Consider the following 14,281-nt stretch of genomic DNA (forward strand, 5'->3'; position numbering starts at 1 on the left):
AGAGAGAGAGAGAGAGAGAGAGAGTTTCTGCGCATGCGCTGTTGGAGCGGTTTCGAAGTTGACTCGGGGTGTTTCAACAGGAAGGCGGACATGTTTGGTCAGGCAGAGGGAGAAAATCGGGCACCCAGTGTATTTTTTATGTATATATATTTTGAATAGTAACCTCTCTAAGGCTTGATTCGTCCTCATACCCGGAGCATCGTGGATTACACACTTGTTGGAAAAGTGAAAGCCGGCATGCGGGCTCAGAGGGATTTATCACCGGAGGATTTGTAAAGGATCGTTTTAACCTGGAGCTTGTTTTAACTCATCGAAATTTTCAAGGCGAAGTTTGTTTTCCGCCACTTTCTCACCCTGCAGCTGTCAGCCTCGCTCGGCCTGGCGAGCTTTTATAAACACAGAGGCCTGGAGAAAGTGAACTTCATGTGGCCGCATGCTAACTCTGCAGCATTTGTTTTTATCACTTATTTTCGTCTGGATGTGATCAGTGTGTGTGTTTTAAAAGAGCCCATTCCCTTCATATCTCCCGAAGCTAAATTAGCTTAGCGCGGTGTAATCTGCTGAAGGTGTCATGGACTAATCCCACTCCTCGTCCTGTTGTCGTTTTGTTTCGAAAATGTGGCTTTTTGTCATCTCTCGGTGTTGTATACGATCCAACGAGAGTGATATTAAGGCAGTAAGGCACAAAACGTTGCTTTGTTCAAACTAGTGCTCCTTGTTTAGAGAGGTCAGAGGAAGTTAGCGAGTTAGTTTGCTAATCTTAGCCCGTAACTCGAATCAAATCGGTCTGATCAGTTCTGAACATGTCTGCTGGAGAAAGTTTGACAGCTCGGTTCGAGAAGATCGATGCCATGCTGAAGGATCCCAGATCAGAGATCAACACAGACTGTTTGCTGGTGAGTGCATGTGTTTTATTGAGCAGATATCATTGTGTTTTGTAAATAGTATTCACTAAGGTCTGCACAAACTACTATAAACTGATTTAAACACGAGGCGCGTGCAGTATGTTCAGTGGATCTGAATAGCACTGATGCTTCATGACTTTGTCCAGCTTGTAATCACTCCAGTACAATGTTGCTGGATTGATACGTGAATACTTTGTCTAGCTTCTTACTGATTTCTAAGCATTTGTTTGAAATGGTGACTTTTTTTTTTTTAGTGATAGCATTTTTGCCATGAATTTTTTTTTTTTTTAAGTTTACTTTTGCAGTAAATGCATTACAGTTTTATTACACGTTTCTTGAACTGGTCTTGGTAGTTAACTGCAGGGTTGAACCTACAACCATTTGGTAACCAGCGGGGTCTTTATTTAACCACTAGGCCACACCATCCATGCTCAGGGTTTTCAATGAACTTGCATTTGTACTGTGTGTGTGTCTGTGTGTTTGTGTGTTCGTGTTTACTTGCAGTTTGCACTGAAGTGAAAATGTGCAATTTTTAAAATGATTTGATGAATTCTTCAGTGTTTTCATACATTTCAGCTCTTTGGACTTCTTTGAGTTGAGTGTTGCATACACAGGCACACAGATTGTGTGCATTGATTTTTTTAGTTATTTATTTTTTGAGCAGTTATACTGTTATATCTCACTTTGCATTAAAATGTTCTCACTGAGTTATTAATTGTGGCATCAGTGACACTTCCTGTAAAGTCTTTTTATATAGTCTTCAGTCTCACCGGCTTTGACAGCATCAGTAGTATTAAGTACAGGTCACAGGATTTACAGTAATGCTTTGATTTAGAGTTTGTGTGTATGGATATATATATATATATATTTATAGGCCTATATGGCTATCACCATTCATAACCCTTTTTGGTTTTGTGTATGTCACTATAAAAAAGATAGTTCCAGTCTGCAGGGCTTCACTCTGGGCGACTAAAAGATGTCTAAGTGAGTGAGGGAAAAAATATTTGTCAGATTCTTTTGCGTTCTCTATGGCATATTTGGTCTTTTTTTTTTTTTTTTCACCGTCTTCATTAAACCGTGTTTTCTTTATGGGAGAAAAAATCTTCTGGACTTACCTGCTTTCATGTATAATTTATTAATTAACTTATTAATAAACTTTCAAAAGTCTCCGTTTTGATTTACAAAAAATCCATCACATCTTTCTGAGTTTTATTTCAGTAGCATCATGCAGTACTGTATCACAAGATGATAATTTTCACTTCACTGCATATAAAACCAGTGGTAAAAACATAACAATAACCGTATTAAAACCAAACATTTTGAAATAAATAAATTGTTACATTAAGCTGTTCCTACTCAAGCTTGTGCCATAAGAAAACAGTGAATAACATATGCCATATTACCACAATAGTTGACATACGACAATAGTTTGCATAAACATTTAGACATGTCTTTGCATTTGCTGTGAATTATGAAAAAATATTTTAATAATCAGTTTTAAAAAAACACTCAAAAAAGAGACCCCTCTCTAGAATTATGTTTTTAAGCCAACAAGATCATTGAATTGATTTTGTGTGGTTGCCTAAATGTGATATTTGACACATGGTATAATTGTTTTATTGACGTCTTTCTGCAATAAAGCCCTGAGAAATCCCTGTATCTTTCAGAATGCTTTCTGAAGTCCAGTCATGTTTATTTTTGTGCTATAACTAGTAGTAAATAGGAAGAGGTGATGTGTTCACGTGCCACTTGATCTGAAGTGGATACAGCGGTCTGTCATGACACATTAAAGAACATCAAAACCACTTCATTTTTTGAGAGAAGTTAGAGATACAAAAACAGGATCACTTGAAATAAAAAATAAAAAATAGATGTACTAATGTCTGCTGAGTTTTGCAAATGTTGCTTCCTCCGTGGATGTAATTTACTGAATTGTAAAAACATTTACTTTCCACTTGGAGTGTTAGTTGTTGTTGTTTTTTTAGTATGTTGTAGAATGTCTCGATCTTAAAACATTGATACATAATTTCACATGCACATCATACCATTCATACAAGGCAACAAGAAAGAAAAGGCATGAGATCTTCAAACTTCACATGACTCTTTATGTGCACCGCATGAGAGAGACAATGTGTGGAATAACCACCAAATCCTGAGCAAATATTGAAACCATGTGATCAGGATATTATAAAAACTATTTAATTTAATTTGTTTAGCCACATGGAACCATTCTGCAAGCGTTCTGAGAAACCTGGTGTCTACACTGATTTTGTTAACAAATAATGTTTGAATCTTCAGATCAGTCTGACAGATAGACTCACTGAAAAAAGGAGGGCGATGAATTCATCTACAGGAGAGTTTTGATGAAAGTGAAATGCTCCCAGGCAAAATATCAGTGTTGCTCATCATGCCGTTGTGATGTAGTCTTCAAAAGTTTTTATCTTCCATTTTTAAAGAACTGAGTTCAACACACTCATAAATTACACACAAGGCTGTTTTTATGTAAACATTTTAATAACAGAATTATGTTTATACTTTAATGTCTTTGGCTGTGATAACCTTTTCATGACAGTTTTTCAGACCTACATTAAATAAAGAACTGGTAAAGGAAAAAGCGAATAAATATGCAATATAGTTGCATATATTTATCCAAGTGCTTATCTCTAAGTATTGAGTTTATGGACATTTAGAAGAACAGAATCACAGAATCCAGTCATAAAAATGGTATTTTCGGTGTATAACGCCAAATTTTGGATGAATAAATCATAAATAGGTCAATAAACTTAAATCAAAACGCGATATGGACTACTGCCTGTGAATATTAGGCTTCAAAAACACTATTTAAATAAGAATCCTGCATGTTCGGCATGTGTCTGTGTGAATGAGTGGCTCAGATGTACGGGTTTGTTTACTGCACACACATACTGAAGCACATGTGACGCTTACAGTGTTTTCAACCTCTAACGCCTCAATATACGAATACACGAACATAATCTCTAAAACTGCACTTCATAAGCACTTTGTTTTTTTTATTTTAAGAAAATATATCATCATTTACACACACTAGAAACTTAAAAACTTCAAAAATAGTAAAAATGGAAACTTAAAGGTCTTCACAGCAACCCGTCAAAATAAAAGTACGGTTTAACTTGAAGAAACTGTGACAGGAATTAATGAATGTAATGATAGTAGTACTACTACTACTAATAAAATTATAAAAATATTATTTTTAAAGGAATATTTACCCGAATAACATTGAGTGGCTTTCCTGAGGTAAATATAAGTTGCATGACATCTGGTTTCATTGATGTCTTTCAACACTGATTGAGCAATTACACAAGACATAAGATATTTCAGTAAGTTTCTTTCAGCACACTTTCTGATGTTTATTTGATGCAGTGTTGGGCAAGCTACTTGGAAAATGTAGTGAGCTAAGCTACCAGTTACTCTACAGTAAATGAAGCTTCACTACACTGAAGCTACCCCCCTGGGAAATGTAGCAAGCTAAGCTACATCAACAGTAGCTTGCCAAATCTAAGCTACTTTTAAAATTAAATTTTTATGTTGAACACGTTTTATTACAAGTCAATGCTATCTCAGTGCTCAAAACTGTCAGTCAAACAGATAGGCAGGTGTAATTGTTTAGTTTAATAGTTTTTTGTGTTCCTTATCAATTTGGCAACAAAAACAATCTAAATACATGTAATTAACAATGTGCGCACAAGTAAGTGTATGCACCTGTTGCATGGGAATGCTTAATATACTGTAGGACTTTGCAGAACTAAATGCAATACCTCCAAACAGTACAAAAAAATGGCCAGGCTGGCCCTTATGAAACAAAAATATATTGCAGTATATTGGAAAATATCATGTAATATATTAGGCATATATTCTTATATATATATTTATTTTTTCCAATATATTGCAATGTATTGAAAGCGGCAATCATTCGTATATTTTGCCATATATTATATAATATGTGTCATCAATATATTATTAAATGTATTCAAATATATAAAATATTAGAAATAAAAAGGAAAATAATATATTACAATATATTTTAAGAAATATATTGGTAAATATATTTTCCTTTCGTAAGGGGGACCCTGATAATTTTTAAAAGCAGCATCTGAAAACATGTTTTCTCTGTTATCTCGGTCAGTGTCATGTACTTGTCGAGGTATGGCAAGGCGTCTCACTCCTCGGGATTAACTGTTCTCTGACCTCATCCTTTGCCATCATTTCATCAAATAATTTTTTGCGTGACTGGCCAAGGAGTGGTACCATCCGGAGCAGAAGGTGGCGATAATGCATCATAAAGATGGTTGGTTGCTATCCACCGTAAACACGAACAAGATGAAGTAGCGCCGTCGCGTCACTACTGATCCAGGATCAGCGAACTTAGCAGTTGTATTTCCCGATTTGAGTTTGAGCTTCAGAAATGCTTGCGAAAATGTAGCTTGTCTGGAAGCTACCGCACTACTTGGTAAAAAAAAAGAGCTTCTCTACTGAAAAGCTATTTGATAGCGACGCTACCGCCCAACACTGATTTGATGTAACTAGTAGTAAAGATGAAGAGATCCGTTCACGTCCCACTTGAACTGATGTGGCTATAGCAATCTGTCACGCCTCATTAAAGAGGGTAAAACACATTTATTGTTTGTATTTCATAATAAAGTGGACAATTTAAAAGCTCAAAGCTCATTGTGATTATTGGCTCTCAGTTGCACTACAAATAATACATAATGAAGCTTAAGCATCAACTGAAAACTGCATATACGGCAAGACTGATCTTGAGACTTAAGAATTAAGATTAAAAATGAGAAATTGATATTGTTAATCCAACACTAGCTTCCACACAAGACAATTTAGCTAAGCCATTGCTAATTAAATGTCACGGATTTCAGCCCTCCAGAACAGTTGTGGTAAAAATTTGAGTGCATCAATAAAAATACACAATTAAAAAAAGTTATTTATTAAAGGGATGGATAAAATGCTATGGAATTCAATGGCTACCAGCAACTGTTTGGTTACCAGCATTCTTCAGAATATCTCCTTTTGTGTCCAACAGAAGAAAGACACCCTTACAGGTTTGGATCAGCTTACGGTTGAGTAAATGATGACAGAATTTTCATTTTGAGTTAACTATGGTAATGCAGGATCGATGGCTTTATAAAAAGATATCTTTAAAATGACTGACAAGTTATAAATAAAATTGCATGCATTTGTAGAGGCCTAAGCATTGTGTTTACTTTCACAAAAAGCCAATCGAAAGAGTGGGTTTCTTTATTTTATTTTATTTTTGTATTCATCTGAAGCTTTCACCTCTGGCCTGCTCTTCCCCCGAGGCTGGCCTCTTCTGCTCTGAGCGAAAGGCATCAGTGTTTCCAGCTTAAGTTATATTTTCCTCTGACTTTACATTCCTGGAGGAATGTGTCAGAAATTATATTTTCAACAACATTTCTCACCGCAAACTGACCTAATTCTGATTTCGTGGCACTGAAACTACTTTTGAAAATGTATTTTCAGATGTTGGTGAATTTAAACCTTTTTCAAAGAATTAAACCAATGTGAATCGTTCTATAATTCAGGGTACATTTCACATTTGGAAAAAAATGTAAAACAACTATTGGTTTCAGTTGATAGGTTTTATCTTATTCGTTAAACATCTTTTTGATATTCTAAAGGAAAGCATGTTTTTCTGCTGGCGAGTTTATCAACTGTTACAGATCAACTGTATGGGTTTAAAGGTTGACAATTTCACCATTTTGACTCATCATTTCAGTGGTAGACCAACCAAATATTATTTTCTCAATCAACTTATAGCGTGTTTCATTTTGTTTAATATTGTCTCGCCACCATGCTAGTGGATCTGCCGTAGAGTCAATTGGTTGATCTTGGAGATAGCGGGTTAACTCCGTTTCAGCGTGCGCTCTGATCGGTAAAGGCGCTGTCCGTGTGCGCGTCTGGATCGCTCTTGCAGAAGATATTACATGGGCTTAATGCATCAGTTCAGTTGAACTTTACTCCAAATATATGAACTTACCTGTTTTGAATACTTTATATTTAACGTGTTCGTTTATGTCCAGATGCGGCAAATTAGTCACAGGCTAGCGATATGATAGTTGCATCCGACTATATATGAACTAGCTGTTTTAAATACAGTATTTTTATATTTAACGTTAGTTTATCAGTATGTTTGAAAGTATATTTTTTAGATTATTGGTGATTCCGTAGGCTCTCTCTCGCACACCTGCGAGGTTTAAAACACCAAGTAGTTCTGCTATGACAAGAACAAGGAGTCTCTCTCTTGCTCCACACAAGCACGAATATATCGGGTATCGTCGATCTCACGGGCTGATGATATGACGATCTGAAAAATTACCATATCGCCCAACACTAATAGGCTACTCATTGGACAGTTAACAGATTGTTTTGGACATGAGTTTTATTTGAAATATAAATACGTTTAAAATCAATTTTCAAATTTTAAAATCAATTTTTTAGTCTGTAGAAGTACATTAAAAACAGATAATCTTGACTATCATTTTTACATTTTTTTACTGAGATAATGGTATTAAAAGACCAAATTCATTATATGCTTAATTGATGATGCATACTATATACAGGCGAACAAACGTGCCCGAATTATGAACGCCATGCACTCACTTACATGTGAACAATTAGAACAATAGAAAACACCAAAGAAGATATTTTGAAGGATGCTGGTAACCAAAATGACAGACAGTAGCCATTGACTTCCTTAGTTTTTATTCCATACTATGGAAGTCAATGGCCACCGTCAGTTTGTTCACATATCTTTGTTTGTCTCCTTTTGAGAGATGGTCTGTATTTTTGACTAGAAACAGATAGACAGGCCTGTGCCACAGTTTTATGTTTGTTTTGACCCGTGCCGGTCATGTGACCTGAAAACTGTGTAGGCATGCTGTGACGTGTTTAGGTTGAGGATGAATAGTAATGATCTCTGAACACGAGAGTGTTGTTTTGCTCTTCAGAAGCTGTCGCTGATCAGTGAATGAAGTCCTTTGCTCACCCCCCCTCCTGCGGCCGCCCCACCCACCTCTTATTAAAATGCCCTGCTAGTGCTAATCAAAAAACCTCTTGTTTTGGACCCACAGGGGCCCCTGAGAGTATGTGTGCAACAGTGCAGTGCTTTATGGCCCATGCATATTCTTGTGGTTTGAGGTACAGATTTGCAGTAAAAAAAAAAAAAAAAAGGGTGGTGAATTAAGTATAGCAGAACTTGAGCAAAGTTGATTCATTGTTTTTTGACTACTGACGTGGACTAGAAGAGTGACGGTGTGAATAAACGCACCTGTCTTTTTGTTAATGTTGAGGACTTGTGTGCACTAGTGATATCATAAGGTCATGTAATGTTTGCAAACATGTTGAAATACTTTATATTTGACGTAATACAATTACTACATCCCTAGTGTAAATGATGACAATTAAAGACACAGTCATGAAATAATGGCTATATGTTGATGCAACAGGCTCCTTTTTCAGAGAATGGGGCGACTAGACAATCTTTTGTAGCTCAGTAAGTCTTTCTCCTACACAGCAGATCTGGATTAATGGTGTTTTTGTCCCATATGTCACTTCTTGAAAATACTTACATGGTCATTCTGTTTTAATTCATGATTCATATAAAAACTCCACTTCGTACTGTAATATCCAGTTGGAAATTAGGTCGTAATACTAATCTAAAACTGTTTGTATTTTGAAATTGATTGAAATGAGAAAGGGTGGCACTTCCTTCACACCTCCCACTAGCAGATTTGTTTCCTCACCCTGAGGTTGTGTTAACTGAACAAAGACTTCCGGGCTTTCTCGCGCTTTATGTCATGTTATTACTAGAGAAACTCCCTTCTGTGGTTTTGTTGGTTCTTGCTTTAGTAGGTGAGTGAAGCTGTTTCTTGATTTCAAGAATTGGATTAGAATTGATCCTCTGTGGATGTCGATGACGTTGATTGAGTACAGATTAAAAGGATGCAAGATTGAGTAAGAATGCATGTTTGAGTCTCCGCTGTGATGCTGTCTCCAGCACGTGTGCAGCGAAGCTCAGCTAATGCATGGAATCTATTTGAGATGATGAAGTGGTTCAGGTGCGAAATTGTTTCTTTCTATTCTTAAGAGAAGATTGTATCAAAATATTTTTTCATGCTCTTTCAAATTAGGTTTTTACAGTTTCTTTTGAGTGCTTCTTGTCAGTATGAAACTGCCAGTTTCTCTTCCATTGCATTTAGCATCCTGTGTGAACATCCCATAATGTAGCACTTACAGTATCTTACTTAATAGTCATAAACAGCACTCTAAAGTAGGGCTGCATGATATTGGGAAAAAAGGACATTGCGATATTTTATTTTTCTGCGATATACATTGCGATATGAAATCTAAAAAAAAAATTTCTTACAAACAAAAATGGCGTGAGCACACTTACATTCTCATTTTAAATGATTTAAACATCAGAGTATTATTTAAATTAGAGTAAATTATTTGTTTGTAACTTTAGGATATGATTTGAATTGTTAACATATAAACTAACATGAACTTACCACGAGCAATACTTTTACTACATTTATTAATCTTTGTTTATCTTAGTTTATAAAAACACAGCTGTTCATTGTTTGGTAATGTTACTTCACAGTACTGTACAACACACAATACATATACAATACAGATAGCTCGATATTGATTAATTTAATTTCTTTCCAGTTTAAAGGCAGATTTTTTCACCTAAGTGAATGTTGTAGAAACTAGACTGTTAATTGTGGTCTAGAACTACTCCTTTATGGTCAGAACATGACAAGCACTTCACATTTTTGAATAGCTTGTTTACAGTCATGCGATTCTGATGACGTGAAATTTCAGACGGAGAGCAGGAAGTAAAAAGCAGAATGGATGAGATTGTGGAAAGTCTGTACTGTCTTAGTTTAGACACTATTACACGATTTTTCAACGAAACTGAAATACTTGGCTGCCATCGAGGTGGTGGATATAGACTAAGCAACTAACCCTGATTGTAAACCAGCTATTTTGAAAGTGAATCCTGCTTTAATATGAAGGATGCAGGTAGTGGTCGACCGATATCGTTTTTTTGACAGCTGATGCCAATATCTTGGAAAGCAGGGGGGCCGATAGCCGATATCATTTTTATTTTATTTTATACATTTTTAAGAAATTTTAAATCATTTGACCCTGCGTTATAAAATAAATTAGTAAAATAAACATTTACTTTAGATCACAAAGTATTTATTTAACAAATATATAATTAAACAGGAAGGAACCATCTCATTAAAAGACAGACTACAATCTGTATTAGACAAAACTGTTAACGATGATGACGAACGAGAGAGAGAACGTGAGAACTGTGTGCGCTCAAGCGCTGCCACTCTCAGCGCCGTCAAAATAAAAGTCACAAAAGTCAAACACATGGGCCAAACAGAAAAACTTATCGGGTTATGCCGATATTTGAAAAAAGCCAAATATTGGCCGATATATCGGTCAACCACTAAATGCAGGATATATGTCACTCCTGAAACTGTGCTTCATGTACAGGGTTTGTGTCTGTTAGTCCTGTTAGCAGCACATAAAACAAACTTTTATTCGAATTCTGAATTGATTTATAGCTTAGAAAGCGAACAAATAACGCTTCCATATAATCACTAAAAGCTTTCACGGACCTAAATTTATCACAATCTCGCAGTGTTCCGTTATAATCAATGAAGCTTTCTAAAATACACACATAATATCTTATTTACATTGTGTCTATGTGTGGTGTTTGGCATCTCATGCTGAATGTGTGATAGTTGGCAGCACTCTATCTTACTATGCTTTTCTTTATTAATATATTATTATATCTTAAATAAACCATTTTCACCTCCGTTTTTCATTCAATTTCTTGTCTTTTCACCCCCTTGAACGATAAAAATTTCATACACAATAAAATTAACTTGTGGTTTCTTTTGAGTATTCATAAACAACACAAAACGGCATTCTGAGTTTCTGCTAGCGATTTCTATACAGAAGAATCACTTCCTGCCCTCCAGCTGCATTTCACACCACAGCGATTATGTCATGCATAAAACCTGTTCTTCTTCGCTTCTTCATGTTCTGAGTATTATTGTTTCAAATCATGAGTCAGGTTTGTGTTCCTGACTGGCGCATATCTTCAGCACAGATTGCAGGCTTTTTAGTCTTTATTTGTGTTATTCTCTGAACTCAAGCGCTTCTCTCTGGATCTCTCAGCGCTGTTTAGTGTTGCATGACGAGGCTCATCAGTGAGTAGTGAGTCGAGAGGATAAACATCCATGTGGCACGCTTCAATTGAGTAGCACTGTTTCATTCTGCTTTTGTTGCATAAACATTATATCATACTATTGTTATCAATTTGTTAAGGAAAATCAAATTGCGATAATTATTGTTATTTTATCGCCCTTCCATCTGCATCTAGTTAAAGAAAGTTATGTTTTAAGTGCACCACACATTATGTTGTCAACGTGGTGTAAATGAAAAACTAAGTCACTTGTTAAATATCTTTGCAGAGAAGATGCATGAAATATGAAGCTTCATATATCAAACGTACAGTAGTAGTTCTTTTCAGGTTTTCTTTCCACTGCATTGCTTTTCTGTTGTTTACTCTGTGGAAACATGTGCTTGATGGAAGCGTTTGATCATTGTGCTCACGTCTCTTGCAGTTTTTTGTGCAGGAAATAGCATTCTAAAAATGCAATGCTCAAATTAAAAGTTGTGACCCTGGACCACAAAAGCAGTCTCTGGTGTATATTTGTAGCAATTGCCAAAAAAACATTGTAAGGGACTAATTTGTTGATTTTTCTTTTATGCCAAAAAATCATTAGGATATTAAGTAAAGATCGTGTTCCATGAAGATATTTTGTACATTTCTTACCATAAATATATCAAAACTTAATTTTTGATTGGTAATATGCATTGCTAAGAATTAATTTGGACAACTTCAAAGGTGATAGTCTTAGTATTTTAATTATTTTGCTCCCTCAGATTTCAGTTTTTCGAATAAATGTGTCTCTGTCAAATATCTGATCCTAACAAACCATATATCAATGGAAAGCTTATTTATTCACCTTTTTTTGATGATGTATAAATCTAAATTTGGAAAAATTGTCACTTTAAGACTGGTTGGATAGTAAAACATTCCGTTATTTTTGCGAAACTGATAACACTGAATTTGATCCACTACCATAATAATATTTCACAAGATCATGTACCATGTCTTTATTTTGATAAGGACAAATACTGACCAACCATCCTACAACAATGGAGAAGTTAATATTGCTGGTTACTTTTTTGTTATATTCAGTAATATTCTTCAAAATCAGATACAAGTAATTAGGGGTGCTCCGATTGATCGGCTTCTGATCACAATCGGCCGATAATCATGTTGGGATGATTGATCTGCAGGTCGTCCAGGAGTCTGCACCAATGCAGAGATCGTTTCCACACGAGTCTATTTTTGCTGTGCCTTAAGCGCTGAATTGAAGTAACACTGCATTGTTTGTGGTTAATATGAACATGGAATTCTTGCCTTACAAATTAAAGTTTGTAATGTAATAATATAATTAAATCAAAATTTGAATAGGTTTACTTTTCTTGTTGCAGAGAACACATCATATTGGTTTGGGGCAGATAATTTTGTTACAGCATGAAAATGTTTTTAAAGATGTACCTGAAAGAGGGTGAAAAGAGTTCCACTTAAATGGGGTTTGATTTGATTTGAGGATGCAGGTCTATTCAGTCATTTATTAGATGCTTTCATCCAAAGTATTTACAAATGAGGAGCATCACATGCATTTTATCATAGAGGAGCTGAGAAATATTTATAGTACTTCTAGTTTAGTGTAAGCTAGCACAGTGGTTCTTCAGGCAAAATTTCTCTTCTCTTTAAACACAAGCAAGCACATACATCAACACCGCCATACACCTCATTTAATGATCAGATTAATATCAATAATAACCCAGTACTTCAGATAAATAATGCTTCCAACACACATAATAGTTAAAAAAAAAAAAAATCCTCACCTAACGCTAATGCTGAATCTTTAATGTAAGCTTCACGTTTTTGTCACTGATGGAACAGAGTTCATTGATGGAGATCCCACTTCTGTTTCTCATAGACCGGCCCTTTTCAGAGGTCATTCTGGTTTCTCTTGCCCTCGAGACACTTCACTTCACTTCACTTCACAGATTGCTGTAAATACTTTCACAGACCAACTGACCATCCATTCACATTTAAGCATCATCATTGTTTTTTTTTTCCTGAGGTTTGGTGACTAAGAGGAGGAGGTTTTTTGATTTTTTTTAAATACTCTTCGCTAGGAAGTTCAGCACATGCACTTTTTAACAAATATTAAATGTCTTACTTCCTGTTGACTGGATGTGAGCTTGAAATGCATTTGGCTCAATGAGAGTTGTGTGTTTTCTGGATTTTCTACATTTATGTGCAAATCAGGTCACCCTTATTTATAAAGCAAAAGCATATTGTTTTAGACAGCTTCTCAGCGATAAACAGGAAAATAACAGAATCAGTGACGCAAACTTCAAATTCTGCTGTAAAGCTGCTCTAGAAAGACTGGGCCTTATTCAAGAAGCTTGCATAAATGTATGAGTAAATTAGAAGTAATTAACATGTCAAATAGACCTTCCTGAAAACTCTCCTCTGGATCATAAACCTTAGATTTGATAATGAATGACCGTCATTCATAAATAGGGTGTGTATGCTCATTTACAATGAACATAATCCCAGTCCTTTAATTACAATGACATAATGTTTACAAGAATGTCGTGGGATCTTTGGACTTCCTTTCTTTGGTTTTGCTGCTGTATATTGCATAAATGCAAAAGAGACTAATTGGCCATATGCATAAAAAATTATTAGATGAAAGTGTTCAGCTTTTAAATATTAGTTAGTAATCCATAATCAAACCAGAAAGTGGTTGTTGATTTTGTATATATATGTATGTGTGTGAGAAATGTATTTTTTTTTACATTTAACTCATTGATTTTGTTATTTTATGACATTCCTAAACAGAATCTCAATGGAGTGAAACCATCTTATCTTTTAATGAACTGCATAAGCCAGTGTTGAGTACTCGAGACTCGGACTCGGTCTTGGACTCGGTCTCGAGACCGTATTTTAATGGTCTCGGTCTTGTCATGGACTCGTGTGCATTTTGACTCGGTATTGACTCTGAATCGGACTTAATGCCCGAGTCCTCTCGAGTCCCAATCAAAATATTTCATGATTATTACTGTATGTTAATGTTTATTTAAATTGATGTATGATTGACACGTCCAATGACTGGTGATTTTCTTTTGAC

The 14,281-nt window shown here is 35.4% G+C and overlaps 1 protein-coding gene across 3 annotated transcripts in view; it reads left to right on the forward strand.

Annotated features, from left to right (window-relative positions):
• Window positions 1–14,281, forward strand: part of LOC128024786 (rho-associated protein kinase 1) — a 54,609-nt gene continuing 40,328 nt past the window's right edge. The window contains exon 1 of one of the 3 annotated variants that reach the window (XM_052610745.1): window positions 1–896. In XM_052610745.1, the coding sequence (XP_052466705.1) occupies window positions 804–896 (93 nt within the window). In that variant the 5' untranslated portion in view covers window positions 1–803. The remainder of the gene's footprint in view (window positions 897–14,281) is intronic. The other 2 variants (XM_052610746.1, XM_052610744.1) reach the window with 2 other exon arrangements.

This window comes from Carassius gibelio, chromosome A2 (genome assembly GCF_023724105.1).
Source record: "Carassius gibelio isolate Cgi1373 ecotype wild population from Czech Republic chromosome A2, carGib1.2-hapl.c, whole genome shotgun sequence".
In the NCBI taxonomy this organism is placed as follows: Eukaryota; Metazoa; Chordata; class Actinopteri; order Cypriniformes; family Cyprinidae; genus Carassius; species Carassius gibelio.